General features: G+C 43.3%; 1 protein-coding gene across 2 annotated transcripts in view; it reads left to right on the forward strand.

The window, feature by feature from the left end:
• ADAMTS14 (ADAM metallopeptidase with thrombospondin type 1 motif 14) overlaps nucleotides 1–19,549 on the forward strand; it is an 86,662-nt gene that overhangs the window by 15,942 nt on the left and 51,171 nt on the right. For both annotated transcript variants that reach the window (XM_056849706.1, XM_056849707.1), the window contains exons 3-4: nucleotides 15,028–15,184; nucleotides 15,678–15,868. In XM_056849706.1, coding sequence (XP_056705684.1) covers nucleotides 15,028–15,184; nucleotides 15,678–15,868 — 348 coding nt within the window. The remainder of the gene's footprint in view (nucleotides 1–15,027; nucleotides 15,185–15,677; nucleotides 15,869–19,549) is intronic.

Consider the following 19,549-nt stretch of genomic DNA (forward strand, 5'->3'; position numbering starts at 1 on the left):
AGTGTCAGCATTTTGGTGAGTTGTGTGGAGTGTCATAGTCTTTTTCCTCCACTCCTATTGATTTATTGAGGAGTCACTATAGAGGGCAGTAATTTTATCTGTGGCACAATGGATAGCGGCTGTGCCAAGCTGTCTGACTTTTCATTAAAAGACTGGCACATCTCCAGCATGGAGGATTCCACTGCTGTATTTCAAAGCAGACAATCAACTAAGTTTTTTTTTTAAAGCAAAATCTGTCCATCCTCCATTCTCTTTCCATAACATCTTTTCCTCTTGACAGTCAGACTCTGCTTAAAATAAGTTTGTTTTAATATTTTTAAAAAGCGAATTAACAGCATTCACGCTGGATTCCTGTGATAAAGAAGTGCTGATTGTGACAATGCCTGACTTGATAAGGGCTGCTTCAAATTACGCAAAGCTTGTAGGTTTCTGAAGCACATTCAGTCATCACAACACCTCCCGCTGGCTTTTGAAAACCCATCCGAAGAGATGGTTTCTTTGAAGTTCAAAGATAAAAGAGCTGGACTCCTTAAGTAATGTGGCAGACATCTCCTATTCTGCTGCAGGACTACTAACCTTTTGTTACATTGGCCAATTCGCGAGAGGGATGGTGTGTGTGTGTAAGTGCCATCAAGTCGCTTCTGACTCATGGCTACCCTATGTCCTCCAAAACGTCCTATCCTTACAGCCTTGCTCAGATCTTTCAAATTGAGGGCTGTGGCTTCCTTTGTAGAGCCAATCCATCTCTTGCTGGGTCTTCCTCTTTTCCTGCTGCCTTCATCTTTTCCTAGCATGATTGCTAGCATGAGAGGGATGATGGTGAATCACAAAGGTAAAGGCGTGACTTCTTTCTTCTAGGGGTGGGTGGAACTGCTGGATTCTGCTGCAGGCAAGGTCGGTGGACCTTATTCTGAGCAATACTGTTGCATAGCAGAGCCTTATTATCTGACGAAAGAGGCCTTGACTCTTGGTAGTCTCTCAGCTGCTACTGGCCTTGAGTGTACTGCAGACCAGCACAACTACCCTCTTAAGCCAACTCACTTCTTCTAGTCTTCATTTGTGCACGAATGGGCAAAACATGTAAATAAAGCTATCTTGTTCTTTCAAATGGGCATGCTTACAAAATGTTAAGTGCCCGACTTCCTTGGCAGAGACTGAAGGGGCTGCTCTGGAGTCCACTTGGATTTTTGCTTTTTTAGAATACTCTCATTGTAAGTGAAATGTGTGCACCAGTCATTATTCCATTTAGAGTGTAATGGGAACTTGTTGGACTTTGATTAATGGATAGGGATGGAAGGTTGCTTTTAACTTTCCCCCGTAGCCTTTACAAACATCACTGAGTCCGCAGCTTGTACAGATGTTGCTTTATAACTGCATAAAGCAAGGCTCAGAACTTGTTGCTGTTTCTTCGGCAGCAACAGCATGCAAGATCCTGTTTATTCTAGGACTGAGCAGTGGCAAAAGTACCCCCCCTTCGTCATTTTGCAGGGAGGGTGCTGTCAAAAAAAAAAAAAAGGATGAAAGCAATGACTTACTGTATTGTGTAGGGATTATGAGTGACTCATCGGGAGTGGAGGCAATGGAGGTACAGGTGTGGGTGGGGGAGGAGCCACAATGTGGCAGACAAGGATGCGCTGGCTCATGGCAGTCACTGACTGCACTATGATGGGACATCAGCTCACTTGCGCATTGATCCCTGATTGATAAGAGTTTGCTAATCCCAGGAAGATGAATTCTGTTGAGATTGTGGTATTAGTCTGGTGCAGCCAAATCAACAAATCTTATGACACCTTATAGATGAACAAGTTTATTGTTATGCATTGTTATCAGATGCATGAAGTGATATATCTGATTAGCTACAAACAGCAAAAGATTGTTTGAGGTTAAAAAAAAAAGTAAAGGTCGTGCCCTGTGCAAGCACCGGGTCATTCCTGACCCACGGCGTGACGTCACATCCCGACATTTACTAGGCAGACTATGTTTACGGGGTGGTTTGCCACTGCCTTCCCCAGTTGCCTACACTTTACCCCCAGCAAGCCGGGTTCTCATTTTACTGACCTCAGAAGGATGGAAGGCTGAGTCAACCTTGAGCTGGCTACCTGAAACTGACTTCTGTCTGCATTGAACTCAGGTCGTGAGCAGAGCTTGGATTGCAGGAGGGGGGATTAATTAGCAAAATAGGATGTATGTGAATAATTTACATAAACCTGAGAGGAGGGATGCCTACTTTTTCTGGTGAGCTAACCCTCTTCAAATCTCTATTGTGTCCACATCTGATAGTATGAATTCCAACTCAGCAGCTTCTTGCTGGAACCTCCCTTTAAAACGAGGGTTGAAACTGGCTGTAATTTCAGTTTCCATAAAATGGAATATTCTTTCTTACTAAAGTTGTAGCAAAACAATATAGTGGTCACCTCTGCAGAGTCTATCATTTGCTTACGCATTGGCCTTAGAGTTAGCTAATACTTAAAATAAAACTTTCTATCCCGGGTAAGATCTACTCTGCACTCCTCTTGGAGAGGCTACAGGATTGGCTTGACGAAGAGGCCTATCTCCACCCTGAACAGTGTGTTTTCCGTCGAGGTACCTCTACCACAGACCATTGTCTGACCCTCCTTCAGTTGGCCTCTAAGTATTCGAGTCGCCCGAGGGGATGTTTATATGCGGCCTTTATGGACCTAAGGGCTGCATTTGATTCTATCTCCTGACATAGACTTTGGAAGAAACTGATGAACACCAGTATAGACCGCAGACTCCTAGTTTTGATTATGGCCCTTTACTCTAGAACAACTGCCTCAGTGTGGGTTGATCCCAGTGGTACACTGACAGATTCTTTCCCAGTTCAAAAGGGGGTAAGACAGGGATGCCTGCTTGCTCCCTCTCTGTTTAACATCTTTATCAACGATTTGGTGCCGCATATCAAAGAGGGAGCAAAACACCCCCCATATCTGGCCGGTCAGCCCATACCACTCTTATTATATGCGGACGATGCGGTTTTGTTGCCGACATCAGAAGTGGGGCTGAGGTCCACTATCAATCTCTTCTTGGAATATTGTGACCAAGAAGCTCTCACTGTGAATTATGCCAAGTCAAAGGTGCTTCGCTTTTCTGCCACCAAGAGAAGAGGCTCCCAGTTTTTCAAGGTCAAAAACGGACAACTCGAATGGGTTTCCACCTTCCGCTACTTGGGCATTGTCTTTAGTTACACCTATCTTGGTCTGCCCATCTGGACCATGTGAAGAAGACAGCAAGATCCACCAGTATAATGGTAGAGAGGTTTTTTCGAACCAAGGGGGCCAAGAACATCCCGTCTGCCATTGATGTCTTTAACGCGAAGGTGGTTTCCCAGATTCTGTATGGAGCAGACATTTGGATTTCTGGTGTGGATGAGAAACTACATTGCCTTTTGAACAATTTTCTCAGGAGAATTACTGGAACCCCTAGGTGTGTTGCTGGGCCTGCCCTCCGTATGGAATTGGCCCAACCCTCGCTTGAGGCATGTGCATGGAGGAGAGCAATTAAGCTTAGGTTTAAGTTTCCTGACGACAATCTCCCGTCCCAGGCGGGGTTTCTTCATCTTACTCTTAAGGACCCGGCCCCCAACCCCTGGCTGAATCTGTCAGCGGAAAAACTAAAAGTACTGGGACTCCCAATCTCTGCTCCCTCTGGCAACCTGGTTCCATCTCATTTAGTGGCAATCTTGAAGAGATTGAAGGAGTTAGATTGGGCCACTACGGTTGGGAGGGCCAGATGTACCTGCTCCGGTCTTGGGATTCCTCCCCCCCCCCACCAGAGAAGCTTCCAGAGTTCCACTCTACGGTTTCAGTCTTCTCACATCGTCGGGCTCTTCTTTTAGCTCGTTTAAATGCCTTTCCATCCATGGTCATGTTGGGCAGATATACCGGGATACCTTTTCCGGACCATCTCTGCCCATGTAACACGGGCGAAATTGAAACGTTGGACCATCTGATGCTCCCCTGTCCTCACTGGTCTCAAGATAGAGATGCTCTTATTGCTCCAATCCTCACCAGCTTGAGCCTCCCTCTACATGCCTGGGTGCTGCCTTTTTTGCTTGGCGACTCAACTAATGGTGCAGCCACATCGAATGTTGCCCGCTTTTTGGCCAGAGTGGCTGCTCTTAAGAAGAAAGAACTCTCAACGCCTACCTCTGACAATTTTTAGTCAGTTCGCTCCGCCCCAGTTTATTTTAGTTAGGATTTTTACTTATTGGGCTGATGCCCAATTTTTACCATTATTAACATAAGATTGTATTATCCTTATCATGTTTACTGTGTATTATGCTTCCTATCCTCCCTCGTCTTCTCCTCCCTTCCTTTCCTCCCCCCTTGGTCAAAGGCTGCGGTCATAGATCTAAGAATAAATTTATTGTATCTTTGTTAAAAACTTTCTGGTACTTGAGCAGGGCTGGGGTGGAGCCCCATTTGGGGTTAGGGATGTGGCCAGCACTTTTTGACAGAGCTGAGCTGGATCACTGTGATTTGGGCAGGAGAGGGGCCTTTGACAAGTGCGAGAGTTTTCATTTAAGCTGTACAACTAAAATAAGGTGGGGTGCTGACATCGCCCCTCCCTCCCAGGCCTTGGCAGTTGCCTGAAAGTGGTTACAAAAAACAACCACACCATGTTTGTGTTTTTCTCATCAGGCCACCTGTTGCTGACATGATGGGTCACCAGGGCAGCAGATCTTTTTCTCCTGTGGGAGAAGAATTGTTGGACACTAACCTGGAGCCTACTTACCTATTTATGGATATATTTTTTAAAGGCCCTACTGACTAGCCTGAAGAGGAGAAGACTGAGAGGGGATATGATAACCATCTTCAGGTACTTGAAGGGCTGTCATATAGAGGATGGTGCCGAGTGGTTTTCTGTTGTCCCAGAAGGTCGGACCAGGACCAACAAGTTGAAATTAAATCAAAAGTGTTTCTGTCTAGACATTAGGAAGAATTTTCTAGCAGTTAGAGTGGTTCCTCAGTGGAACAGGCTTCCTCGGGAGGTGGTAAGTGCTCCTTCCCTGGAGGTTTTTAAGCAGAGGCTAGATGGCCATCTGTCAGCAATGCTGATTCTATGACCTTAGGCAGATGATGAGGGAGGGCATCTTGGCCATCTTCTGGGCATGGAGTAGGGGTCACTGGGAGTGTGTGTGGGGAGGTAATTGTGAATTTCCTGCATTGTGCAGGGGGTTGGGCTAGATGACCCTGGTGGTCCCTTCCAACTCTATGATCCTATGATTCTAACTCCCTTGATGTTGTTTATGGTACCAAAGCACTGCCTTCAATTGAGCTTTTATTGTGAGCTTGTAGTGCAATTTGAGGAGCAAATTGTGAGCCAAGCCTTTCCTGGTTTGAATCTTGCATCTTCTGTGAAGTCATCAGGTGGTCCTAGACAAGCCAGGACACCTCACTCTCTACTTTTCCAAGTGCAATTATGGGGGTAATAATGTCGATCAGCGTGACATAATTGACATAAGAGTGTAGAATAGGTGTTATATAAATGGCAAGTTGCCACTGTTACTTTCAGGATAGAGGTGAGAACCTGATAAATATGGAAGACCTGTGCAACCCTGTGGCTAGAATGTTGGATTCTGATCTTGGAGTTTTGCTTCAATCTGTGCTTAGATTTGAATGTACTAGATAGTCTTGGGCAAGTCGCGTACTTTTTCGGTCCCACTGGGAAAATGTATGACCCTCCTTGCAAAATCCCTAACTTAGACTAGGCCTGCCTGGAGTCCCCGACTTGGAACTGTACCACTTCAGAATACAGGTGACAGGATCACACACTTAAGTACATCTCACTTCAAATTCCAGATATGTACAGGTACGCTGCATTGCTTTGTAGGCCCTTTGTACATATTCATGCACTCACTTGGGTGTGACTTTATGTTGCAGGCAGGTCTGAGTCATGTGAAAAATAAGCACCCTGGCTAAGATTAACCTTAATTTTTGGAGGAGAGCAATGAGATGGAGAGATTGTTTAAAGATACTTAATGCAGAATGGGAAAATAGGAGGTTCGGATAGGAATGGAACAGGAGAATTTCCTTTCTTCTCTTGTCCCTATGTACTCATAAATAGGTAAAAGGTAAAGGTCCCCTGTGCAAGCACCGGGTCATTCCTGACCCATGGGGTGACCTCACATCCCAACATTTACTAGGCAGACTTTGTTTACGGGGTGGTTTGCCAGTGCCTTCCCCAGTCGTCTTCCCTTTACCCCCAGCAAGCTGGGTCCTCATTTTACCGACCTCGGAAGAATGGAAGGCTGAGTCAACCTTGAGCTGGCTACCTGAAACCAACTTCCATTGGGATCGAACTCAGGTCTTGAGCAGAGCTTGGACTGCAGTACTGCAGCTTACCACTCTGCACCATGGGGCTCATAAATAGCTAGGAGGAAACTGCGAAGCAAGTCTAAGGAGTCTGCAGTCCATGCCAGGACAGCAGCTAGCCCTGTTTTATTTTTGGCTGTTCAAGACCAGATGAAGACTGCCTTGAACAGAGGAAAGGCTATTCCTTCCTCTGCCCATGCAGATTCTGAACAGCTGGCAACTTTAATGGATCCAAAGTACTTGAGCACCGAGTGCTGCTGGCAGATTTTAAAGTCAGGAAAAATCATGTGATACTAAAGTCCAGAGGGACAGCTATGCTGGTTTGCTGCAGTAAGATCAGCAACCCTGTGACATCCTAAAGACGAATACAGTTGTTGCATCCGTCTGGAGGTCTGGCCAAGAAGCACTGATGCTGTAGTACATGTTAGTCTTTAAGGTCACACAAGATTCCATGTGGCTTTAGTGCTCTTGGGATTGTGGGTGTGCGTAAAGTGCCATCAAGTCACAGCTGACTTAAAGTGACCCAAGCGAGGAGCTTTCAAGGCAAGTGAGAAGCAGATGTGGTTTTCCATGGCCTTCCCCAGCAAAGTCTTCCAAGTACCTGCCCTGCTTAGCTTTAGATATCTGATGCGATCGAGCTATACCATGTCACCTTCCCCCCCCTTGGGACTGTACCACTTAAAAATACAGGCAAGGGGATGAAGAAGAGCTGTTTTTTATATGCCAACTTTCTCTACCACTTAAGGGAGAATCAAAGCAGCTTACAATCACCTTCCCTTCCCCTCCCCACAACAGACACCCTGTGAGGTAGGTGGGGCTGAGAGAGTGTGACTAGCTCAAGGTCACCCTGCTGGCTTCACGTGTAGGAGTGGGGAAACCAACCCAATTCACCAGATTAGTGTCCGCTGCTCATGTGGAGGAGTGGGGAATCAAACCCGGTTCTCCAGATCAGAGTCCGCCGCTCCAAACCACTGCTTTTAACCACTACACCGTGCTGGCTCCCACATGCTTAAGAACATCTCACTTCAAAACTACCTCTACGTTCAGAAAAGGGCTAGGTTGGAACCCTTCCTGATAGGCTGGCTTTTCACAGGGAGAGACAACTTTGTTTTACATTGGGTAGCATTCCAACATGTAGTCCCTCTGTCTGCAGTGGCACATTCTCGGCATCACGTTATTGTCTTAAATATGTAAATCAGCTTTGATTGAGTTTGGATTCATACACGGTGCACTTCAGTTCTTTTAGAGGGCAAAATCTGGTAGTTTAAGGGTCAGCCATATCTTGCTACCACCGTTTTGACTAAAAATGTTTAAGTCCTCGCTTTACCAGAGGGCTGGCAAGCAGCTGCAAATGTTGGCAGGGACTACTGAAGCCTTGTCTCCTGTGTGCCCGAGCTGGGGGCTGCCGGGAGCTCCTGCCAAGCAAATCTCTCTTGGCGTGGAGTTTGCTTCGGACTCTGGAGCTGCTCAGCAGACGGGATTCCAGAGGAGAACGCACTTGCGTGAAATGTCTGGGGCTGGGTCCGTTGAGAGAAGTGAAAATAATGGGATTAGGCTTCTGTTTGAGTTCATTTTGGGATATTTGCTTTCACGTCTGTTGTTTTGGCCCTGTCCCAAAAGAAAGGGAGAAATATACAAATAATGGAATTGTGCTACTACAGCTTTGTTTTTTGAAGGAATCCCATGTTTTATATGTAGTCCTAGCGATGTTGAGTAAGCCAGGTGATTTCTTGAGTATTCTGTGTCTGCAGTTGGTCTATGGTAGAGGAATCGACTGAAGACTTTCAGTTCTCCATTTTGGTCATTCATTCATTCATTTTTTAAAAAATTATTATTGCTTTCTTCTAGAAAAAACCCCCAAGGTGACATAAATCCAGAAATAATTTTTTTAGAAATGCTAAAGTTAACACAATAATGATTCTCTCAAGGAAACGTACAAAGCTTGGCAGTATGAAGGGACCACACCAAATAAAAATGCCTGAGAAAACAAAGATGTAAATGACCACAAACTACTGCAATTATTGCAAGATGACATTTACTTAAAAAAAAATTCATGCTGCTGCTCCATGCTTACTTAATTTCTCAGAGAAACTTTCTGTTCAGCCAGTTGTGACTATTCCAGTCTATGCAATCTTAGCTATAGTAACTTTGTGGGGAGGTAATAGTGTGAGATGATTATTTTTATTGGTATTCATTTAAAGTATTGTTTGGTCTTGGGTTTCTGAATATTGTTTTGTCTTGTTTTAGACATTCTGGCTTCTCTGTTTTGCTCTATATAATTTCTGGTATTTTTTTACGGAACAGTTACTAATAAACACTATAAAATAAAAAAGAACTCAAAGTTGTCAGGTCCATCAGGTTTTCAGTCACTCTACCATCTGCCCCTCTACCCTGGAAATCTCCTGGTTATCAGTTAATGGGCCTCTCCACATTGGACTGGATCAGGGATCTCCAGCAGTTATCTTGTGCATCCCCTAGAAGGCCCAAGAAAAGATTATGAAAAGATCTGCTCTGTGTTCCTTTTTTCGTTTAAAGCTTTATGTGATAGGATTTTTCTCTGTGCTGCTTAGCTGATAACTTCACTCCTGGTGTTCTTCCTAGTCCTTATGATGTTTCTAGGGCAGAACAAAACTTGGTGGCATGATGGTGGTGGTGGGGAGGGAGCTTGGGTAAGGAACTCTGATTGAAATAATGCGAAGGAACTCTGGTTGAAGAAAAGGCTGGCCAGTTCTGGATTGGATGCTTGGACAGAACAGCGAAAGAGTGCATATGCACACTGCCACTGTACTGTTGTCCAGTCTTCCCTATAACTTTTCCTCCTCTTCCTTTAAATACTGATGTATTTAAAAAGCTTGCATCTTGCATTTCTTCAGAAAAGGGTTCAAGGTGGCTTGCAGAAAAACAAGCTAAAACAATGGTGCACAATACATCCTAAAGCATATCAAAATGCATTATAAAAAACAATCCCCAAGCCACCAAGAGACAAAACAGAAGAGCCAGACCTCTAATTAACTTAAGCAACTATGGTAGCAGCCTGAAGGATACTTCCCTGAGACTGAGATAAGCCCTGCTGAATAAATGGGAACAACTTCTGATTAGCTGGAATGTGTCTAGAAGAGGGCAACGAAGACAGTGAGGGGACTGGAGACCAAGTCCTATGAGAAAAGGTTGAAGGAGCTGGGTGTATTTAGCCTGTAGAGGAGACAATTGAGAGGTGACATGATAGCCATCTTCAAGTACATGAAGGGCTGTCATATAGAGGATGGTGCAGTTATTTTCTGTTGCCACAGAAGGTCAGACTAGAACCAAATGTTTGAAATTAAACTGAAAGAGGTTTTGGCTAAATGTTAGGAAGAATTTCCTGACAGAGTGCTTCCTCAATGGAACAGGCTTCTTTGGGACGTACTCCTTTGGAGGTTTTTAAGCAGAGGCTAGATGGCCATCTGACAGCAAGGCTGATTCTATGAACGTAGGCAGATCATGAGAGGGAGGGCAGGAAAGGATGAGCAAGTGTTTGGCTCTTGTGGCCCTTTCTTATATGCGCAGGCTAATTCTGATCGCCACTTTGGGATCTGGAAGGAATTTTCCTCCAGGCCAAATCAGATCCTGGAGATTTTTTGCCTTCCTCTGGGCAGGGATCACTGGGGGAGTGGAGGGGGAGGTAGTTGTGAATTTCTTGTGTTGTGCAGGAGGGTTGGACTAGATGACTCTTGAGGTCCCTTCCAGCTCTATGTTTCTATGCTTAGACCAAGGGTCTGATTCAGTATAAGGCAGCTTCATGTGTCCAAGGCCATTTATGCATGGGAGGTTTTGCCTTGGATTTGCCACTCTTTAGATGCACATTTTTCCCATCCAAATTCTCAGAACTCAACAATAAGCACCCATGCAGAGTTTTGAGAATTTGGATGGGGAAAATGTGCATCCAGAGAGCAGCAAATCCAAGGCAAAACCTCCCATGCATAAATGGCCTAAGTAATTGGATGAATTGGGTCTGCAGGCAATTCTTGCTCATGTGAAAGGAATGGGTTATGGCATGGCTGACTTGCACAATACATTCTATTTGTAGAATCTGGCTTTTTTTGGCTTGTAAAGATTGGAGGGACTTTTATAGTGTTTGATTGTAGATTTTGGACCAAGTGTTGTATTCCACTCATTAGCAGAGGCCCACTGCCACCTGCAGTTTCGTGGCCTTAATCTGTTCAGAGGAACTATTAAATCATGGAAAAAATATTGCCCAGCAGGCAACAGATCATTAAAATCAATTGTCTAGACTAGCTAGCTTTTTGGTCTTTCCAGGATGTTGACTATGTATGTAAGAGGTTACAGGGAGTTTCCAAAAGTCATAAAAGGTGCTGTTTGTATTCTCTGCAGAAATGTAGTGCAGCCAATAACATTAGGGCAGCAGATCACAGGCACCTTTACCAGGAAGTAAGGCCTATTGAGTTGGTCTGGGAACTTCTAAGTAAACAAGAATAGATTCTTTGGGTTCTTAAAGAGATTGAGTAAATTGCTAGCTTTTTTAAAACATGCCTTTCCAACAGTCTTTTGCTGTTTTTCAATATCTTTTAGGGCTTCTTAGGCTTTGGATGCCAAGTAGTATACTTCCTCCAATGGCCAAGTTGCATTTTTATGGGTTATTTTTCTTTAGAAAATAACAAACATTAACTTCTGGGTTGTTGTTTTTTAAAGAGCAAAGGGAAATGAATTTCTAAGACGAATGCTTCCATGGATTATAATTACTAGTTAGGTATTGCCAGCACCAGCTTGGGGAGGTTTGGGAGCAGAGCTTGGGGAGGGGAGGGAGCTCATCAGGGATGTAATGCCATACAGTCTACCCTCCAAAGCTGCCATTTTCTCCAGAGGAAATGATCCCTGTAGTCAGGAGATCAGTTGTAATTCTGGGACATCTCCAGGCTCTGCCTGCAGGTTGGCAACCCTTATCCTGGTATAGGGTTGGCAGGTCCCTCTTCACCACTGGCGGGAGGTTTTGGGGGTGGAGCCTGAGGAGGGCGGGGTTTGGGGAGGGGAGTGACTTCAATGCCATGGAGTCCAATTGCCAAAGCAGCCATTTTCTTTAGGTGAACTGATCTCTATTGGCTGGAGATCAGTTGTAATAGTGGGAGATCTCCAGCTACTATCTGGAGGATGGCAACCCATATCCTGGTACCTATATAAAAATGACTTAAAATAGTTCAACTTTGGTTACTTCTGTATGGGTTCATTACTGTTTGTTGATCTAACATATTTATTGTCCACTTCCTTGTAAAAAAATGCTTAAATATGATATAAGAAATACCTCATCTCGTTGAAGCTTTAAAAAAAATTATTGGTTTTTTAAATGAGGGGTACAGAAATTAAAAAGGGATATTGGGAAGGAAAAACAAAAAAAATCATAAACATAGGCCAAGTAAAACAACCACCTGAAGCATTATTATTGGAATCCCTGCTATATTCACTACTTGGATATATTCTATCATTATTAAAAAATATTACTGAACAGAAATATAAATTACCTGATTTTATACCAGTTACTACATTGGTTTGAACTTTAAGTACAATATCATATTATTTGATTTTTAAACAGTTCTGCCTTTCTGCATCTATATTTGTACCTAACTATGACAAAAAGCTTCTGTTGTATATATCTCACACTTTATTTCAATTTGGTTATGTATCTTCCCAAAATTGGTGCATTTTCTTGATCTCTTAGTAAGTTCTCATTTTCATGTTATAGCATTCATATTATAATGTTATATTTCCTTATTTCACCTCTATATATTATCAACATCATAATTCTTGATGTTAGTATTCTTATATTGATTATCTTAAACAAATTATGTCATCCACTTGAAGCTTGATATGCAGAATATTTTAGCCCAGTGAATCCAGTGTAGGGTGACGCACCTTACCTTTGGTAGTGCAATCACCTGACGGCTATAGGTGCTTGGCACCATTGAAATCCTACTGTGGTCCAGCTGGTATGCTTGGAAAAGGTTGTGGCAACAGATTAACCCTGGAGTGTAATAGACTGGAGGCCACCAAATATGGTAATATGGCAGATCTCAGTTTCAAATTCCCAAAGAGTTCTGTTGATTTAGTGGGGACAAAAAATATTTCTTAAAAAAATAGTCTGGATTGTTGCAGAGCTTCAAAGGGTGTCTCTGGTATGTGTTACAAAAGCGGTTTCTCTTAGCCAACGGATGAAGTGAAAGTGGATAGTGAGTAGGCAGAATCAGTTGACCTCTAGGTCAGTATTGTCACCCTTGCCAAAACCAATCCATCTCCAGTGCATGTGATTTGACTTCCTTCCGATTGCCCAAAGCAAAACTGTAACTAGACCGAGTTTCAGAATATAACTGAGCCTGCAGTTTCAGTGCAGATTTGCTGGAAGCTTAATTATTATTCCTAACAGCTGGCATTTCAGGTATTTCTGATGTCTCTGGTTGTTTCACGCATCCACTTCTTTGTCCAGGGCTGTTCATCACTGTAATAGAAGAAAAAGAGTTGGTTTTTCTATGCTGACTTTCTCTGCCACTTCCCCTCCCCACAACAGACACCCTGTGAGGTGGGTGAGCCTAAGAGTGTGTGACTTGCCCAAGGTCACCTAGCTGGCTTCATGTGTAGGAGTGGGGAAACAAATCCAGTTCACCAGATTAGCCTCCTCAGCTCATGTGGAGGAGTGGGGAATCAAACTCGGTTCTCCAGATCAGACTCCACCGCTCCAAACCACCGCTCTTACCACTACACCACGCTGGCTGTCATAGTTGGCATTTCTAAAGCCAGCTTCTGGTTGAATTGGTCAAACTGTAGGATGTCAGAATTGTGATGCTATTAGAACCCAGAAAGCCACCTGAAAACTTAGTTTTGAAGAGTTAGAATTTGGGAGTGGCCTTCTTACTGTGCAATTCTAAGCAGGGTTACACCCTTCTAAATCTATTGAATCAGTGGGTTTAGAAGAGTATAACTCTGTTTAGGATTGCACTATTAGTCTCATGTTGAGAAAATACAGGAAATCTGGAAAGAGTTTAGAAGCTCCACAAAAGATTCTGATAGCTCTAAATGAGAAGAAAGTAGAAGAAAAAGAGTTGGTTTTTATATGCCGACTTTCTCTACCACTTAAGGAAGAATCAAACCGGCTTACAATCACCTTCCCTTCAACCCCCCACCACAGACACCCTGTGAGGTAGGTGGGGCTGAGAGAGCTGTGACTAGATCAGGCAGATCTTGATAGGACAGCCACATTGATGGTTATGCAAACGTCCCAATCTCCTGTCCATTGTCCAAGATAGATTCCAGTTCACTTCCTTGTCATGATCCATATTGCTGCTTGCCATGTGCGAAGTCCTCCTGGCTCCATACAGCTTGGTCCAGGATAGTGTCTGGGTCACTTCCATCCTTGGGCACCTGTGCCGTGGGCCCTCTGTATGCTAGTCCATGTATTGCCAGGAAAGGCCAGATATGGTAGGATAGGGTCACATCGTCTAATAATTTGCTGTATTTTTGGTTGTTGTTTTTTTGCCTTTTCTTTGTAACAAATGCAGTAAGTCTTGCCATGTTAATAGTTACAAATTTATATTTCTCTGCAACATATTGAATTAACCTTGGTTACTGCAGAATAAATAGCACCTATGGGATCAAAGATTAGAATAAGCTGAAGTTTTGTTTAAGTCACCACAAACAATGTGTGCATTTGTTTTGTGTACGGAAATATATTTTAACTAGTTGTGCTTTGTTGTGTTATCTTTAAAAATACCTTTGGAAAGCTTATTTTGAAGCGACTGTATCAAATTTTTAATGTTTGCCGCCTTGGGGACCCTGAATGGGGTGGCAAGGCAGCATTACAATGTTTTAAATAAATAATAAATTGCTAAAAATTAATTTAATAAATGTGTTCACTATTCCTTAATAGTGATTCCAAGTGGGAATTTAACTGTGTATGGGCCCCAGCGGAACTGATGTCTGATTGCATTTTCTTTTCAGAAGCAAGTTAATGCCTAAATTCTAGAGTGTCTAATACAAGAAGATCATAACCCAACTGCTGCTTTACTAGCAAATGATGTCACTAGGGCTCTTCATGGTATTAAGCCTTACAAATAATAATTAGCACAACCAGTGTGAGGCCTGTATTTATACTTCAGAGGGAAATGGAGTCAGGGACATGCTTGTTGTCCTTAGTTCATTTGACTGGGACAGAAGATACCCCGTGGTCTATGTATGCATTTATTTACATTATTTATTGTCTGCCTTTCTCACTGGGACTCAAGGCGGATTACACAGAGTGAGTCAATAAGATCAACAGGATGGGACTTTCAACAAACAATGAAATAGGATTTGGTTTGTAGAACCTACCAGCAGTCTAGAAACAGAACTGAAGCAAGGCATAAGTGTTAACATGACACATTGCATGATGCACAATTACACACTAGGATCCAACCCACATCAAACTATACACGATAGGACAGACCACTGTCCCCAATAATTTATCCAAGTAACTTGTGACGCCTTTTGTGACAGTGCTACCCTATTGCCTGTGTAGAAAAGCACTCTTGCGTAATTCAGTTTTGCATAGTTTGCAGAAAGCCAGGAGAGCAGGAGCCTTCCTGACCTCCTCAGATCATGAACTTTCCTGCAAATACCACAAATAAATATGCACTTTATTTTCATGTTCCCATTATTTTCTGTGCTTTTTCAGGCAGGCCTGATTCGAACAGACAGTGGTGAGTTTTTTATTGAACCCCTGGAGCGGGGTCAGCGGGAGACAGAAAAGAATGGAAGAGCACATGTGGTCTACCGCAGGTCTACCATCCAACAAGAGAAAACAGAAACGTTCAAGGATCATCACAACAAAGGCAGGACTATGCCTACATGTAACATTGTGTAGAATAGATGATGGCAAATTTCAAGTTTCTTCTTAATTCCTCCCGTCCCATGTCTGTTCCAGATGGCATTGGCAACCCTTGATTCAGAGGCAATGCCCGTCACTTGAATATCTCCAGAGCAGAAAGGTAGAAAAGTATCTCCAGTGTAGGCATGGCAGTGTTGCATGTACCCCTCTCCCATCTACCATGAAGCTTATCTGGGGTCTTGTCCGGGAAACTTCTATCCTGGAACATTGCGTTGGTCTTTAAGTTGCTACTGGACTCCAGTTTTGTTTGCAAAGTGTAACTTTGTGTTCATTAGCTTGACTCTTTTAGGAGGAAACTGCATATTCTATTTATACAGAGAAGCCCCTCTTTTGTCAACCTTTTCAGAATCTAAAAAGATACCAGGATAATAACGGAAACTTCTTCGCTGTGCTTATGGTGTCATTCTGTCTCTCTCTTTTTACCTTCATAGTTCCAGCCTTTAGCCTGGGTCAGCTCCCAAACACTCTGGACATGATTGAAGACCAGCTTGGTGAAGCAGAGCGGAAGAAACGCCATGCCAAGAAGGATGACTACAACATAGAGGTTCTGCTAGCTGTGGATGATTCAGTTGTGCGGTTCCATGGGAAGGAACATGTCCAGAACTATGTCCTCACCCTCATGAACATAGTGAGGCCCTTTTGGTTTGTTGTTGTTGTGTTGCAGTTGTTACTAATGGGAACCAGAAGGCAGTTGTGTGTGAGTGTGAACATGCCTGGTTACGACATATAGTCTTCCTTCCACTGGTGTGTATGCTTTGCTTCCTTGTATGTGCATACTCTCAGGCTGTGGTCATATTCTAGTGTGTGTGTGTGTAAAGTGCCTTCAAGTCGCAGCCGACTTATGGTGACCCCTTTTTTTTGGGGGGGGGTGTTCATGGCAAGAGACTAACAGAGGTGGATTGCCAGTACCTTCTGCACAGCAACCCTGGTATTCCTTGGTGGTCTCCCATCCAAATACTAACCAGGGCTGACCCTGCTTAGCTTCTGAGATCTGACGAGATCAGGCTAGCCTGGGCCATCCAGGTCAGGGCCATATTCTAGTACAAGGTATGAAATTTAGATGTCTGTGGTTACAGCACATCTTGGAAGGGAGGAGGGAATTTGTGCAGAAGATGAAAGGACAGAGAGATGAGGAAATCTGCAGTGCATTTCCCAACTTCAAATTTCAGTTCAGAGATTAGGAATGTTACTTCTAAACTGGACCTTAAAATACCTCTTGGTTCATTTGGTGTATATAAATTTACCTTGGCTGGAATACTCATTCTCAAAACAAATGCCTCTCTTTCACCCTACCCCCTTTTTTGCATTGAACAGACAGTTAATACAAATGGCACAAAGAAGTCTCAATAGCAGCTTATGCCTTGTGTTGGAAAATGACTGTAGAGGATGCTTTATTTTTCCAATACGTATGCAATTATGTTGGAAGATTTCTCTCCCCTGTGCCTGATCTCTCCTGTGTGCTCCAAGTAATCTGGCTCCTTTGAAAGCTATGATATCTTTTTTTGTGTGTGTCTCGATTGCTTAGAGGAACTTCTGTTTTATTCTTTTATTAACAAAGAAGGAAAACAATAAGAGATACTCCCCAAGTTCTAGAGAATGTGGAAGACCATTATTGATTTTGTCTCTCTTAATTTTAGAGATTATTTGCTATGTTCCACTTCTGGCATCTAAATATCTTCAGACACTTTCTTAAAGATTTCAGTCTGTTTCCCTTCCTCTGATTTCAGTTTGCTCATTCCTTCCTTTCTTCCTGGCTGGGTAGAATGGTAGAAGTCAGTAGGATGCAGAGTCTGGGCACCAGATGGCCCCTGAATAGTTCCTGATGCTCTTTTGCCCCTCTGATTGGCTGCTTTTCTGTCTGGAGTGCAGAGACGAGGGCTCCTTCCTTGGACTTCTGCTTTAATGGGCTCAGTCACCAAGCAGTATTGGCTAGACGAGCAGAAATGCTATAGGGTGGTTCAAGATAAAGAGGAAGGTGACCGATACTGGGAAATATCTCCCCTGCATGGTGTAGTGGTTAAAAGCGGTGGTTTGGAGCGGTGGAGTCTGATCTGGAGAACCGGGTTTGATTCCCCACTCCTCCACATGAACTGCGGAGGCTAATCTGGTGAACCAGGTTGGTTTCCCCACTCCTATACATGAAGCTAGCTGGGTGACCTTTGGCTAGTCACAGCTCTCAGCCCCACCTACCTGACAGGGTGTCTGTTGTGGGGAGGGGGAGAGAAGGTGATTGTAAGCTGGTTTGATTCTGCCTTAAGTGGTAGAGAAAGTTGGCATATAAAAACCAACTCTTCTTCTTGTTCCTTCTCCCTTCTTTCTTCTTCTTCCTTCTTCCCATTGCAAGTGTTTTTCCTCTTGCACTGTAGCAGAATGTCTCCCTATAAGCATGATAAATCTTTGCAATGATCTTATTTAGGGGTGCGGGAGAAATATCTTGCCCCAACATGGAGGCTGGGAGAAAAGGGCCAGAGAGTTAAGCAGATGAGGATGTGCCATGCTATCCTAGAAGTAGGCCCTCTCCACACTACAATTTGAGGCCAATATGAAGGTTACTGATGAGGCCATATGAAGAAATGAGCTGTGACTCACAAAAGCTTATACCCTGCCAGAAATTTTGTTAGTTTTTAAGGTGCTACTGGACTCTTGCTCTTTTCTACCAATATGAAGGTAACTGATTAAAATGAATAGTGTTATGTCATGAGGCATTTCAGTTCATAGATTAAAACACTGAGCAAGCTGTAGTATATTTATAATTTATATTCTTTGATTTTTTTTAAAGCAGTTGGTCTGCAGCATTGTGTGGATTATGGAAGAAATACTCTGTTAGGTGAAGGAATGGAGAGAAGACAGATGGGTGCATATTGTGCATGCCTTTGTTGGGAGTTTCTGGAGGGTGTGTGAGCTAGTTATGGAAGGAAAAAATATCAAGTGAGAATGGAAGAAGGAAATGCTTGAAGCAGGGATGCAGAAGAGTGGAAAGCACTTCCCTACCATCAGATTCCAAGGAGGAAATGTAGATGAAGCAGGGAATTACTCAGAAGTAGTTTACAAATAAAGTTTGATTCATTATCAGAAGATTTGATTTGGAGGTTGGGAGTAATGGGTTTTCAAATTGGTCTTTAAGTCAGGATTGTCATTTCAAGATCCTGCTACAGATTTAGGGGTTTCTATCCTCATTGCTCTTATCAGCATCTCCACTGTACATGCAGACCCTATCTGAAAGACTGGATGATTCTTGACCATAGTTAGAGAGCAATCCTAAGCAGGTCTACTCAAAATCCTGCTCAAGTGTATTCACTGGGGCTTACTCCTAAGAAAGCATTCTTAGGACTGCGCTGTCAGATGTTTGGATATATAATGGAATTTGTTTGAAGTGATCTGCAACGGCTGAGTTTACCTGAACTTTATAAAAATCAAACAAATCACTGCTGAGAATTGAAAGTCCTAGAACTAGAACAGATTGGTGGTAGTCAAGTGAATGATCTTTTTTTGTTTTTGTTTTGTTAGAGTTGAAATTCCCAGTCCAACTGCTTGTGCAATTTCTGAAAGACTGTTAGAAAGGACTGGTTTTTTTTCTTTTTGGTCCAAACTTATTTTTCATTTTTTATGGTAGCTGTCAAGGGACCGTTCCACGTTTTACACCTTCTGTGCATAAACTTCTAAATGTGCAAAGTGACCATTTGAAATCTGTTCGTATAATCAAATTGTGTAGTCTTGTCAAATAACAAAGTGAAAATGCAAATATTTCTCATGTATATAATGCTGATGGCTAAAGCCGCCCAAGCTGTGGAGCAGAGATAGGGCTTCAATGCCCTGGCGGGGACTTTTCCTTTTCCTTGTCTTGGTTGATGTCATTTTTGTTAAGGGTGTGTGCTTGTGTGTGTTGTTAGGGGGGATGACGGCATGAGAAGCTCAGAATTGTCAGGCTTAATCAAAAGCTTTATTTTCAACCTCATTTCATGGGTTATACTCAGCAGGGAATGCTTTTCACTGTGTGAATGTTCAGGATGCTATGGGGGGAACTGAAAGAGGGGCAGCTGCCTTTTCAGATGGAAAAAGGACCCATTGGGGAGCTTAATGAGCTAACCGAAAAGATCAATAAAACATGACCTCTTTGGGTAAGATGCAAAACGGGAATAGTTTACCAAAGCATTATTTCCTCCATCAGCCTTTGGGCAGGCCTTTCCCTTTGTTCCCTGCTTCTGATTCTGACACTTTCCTTTTGCGGTTTTGTCACATCTTCCGGCAATCAGTCGGCAACACCCACAGTTTAATGACCTCGCCTGCTAGTTATCCGTCATTGCTGGTG

Source organism: Euleptes europaea, chromosome 5, assembly GCF_029931775.1.
Source record: "Euleptes europaea isolate rEulEur1 chromosome 5, rEulEur1.hap1, whole genome shotgun sequence".
Taxonomy (NCBI): domain Eukaryota; kingdom Metazoa; phylum Chordata; class Lepidosauria; order Squamata; family Sphaerodactylidae; genus Euleptes; species Euleptes europaea.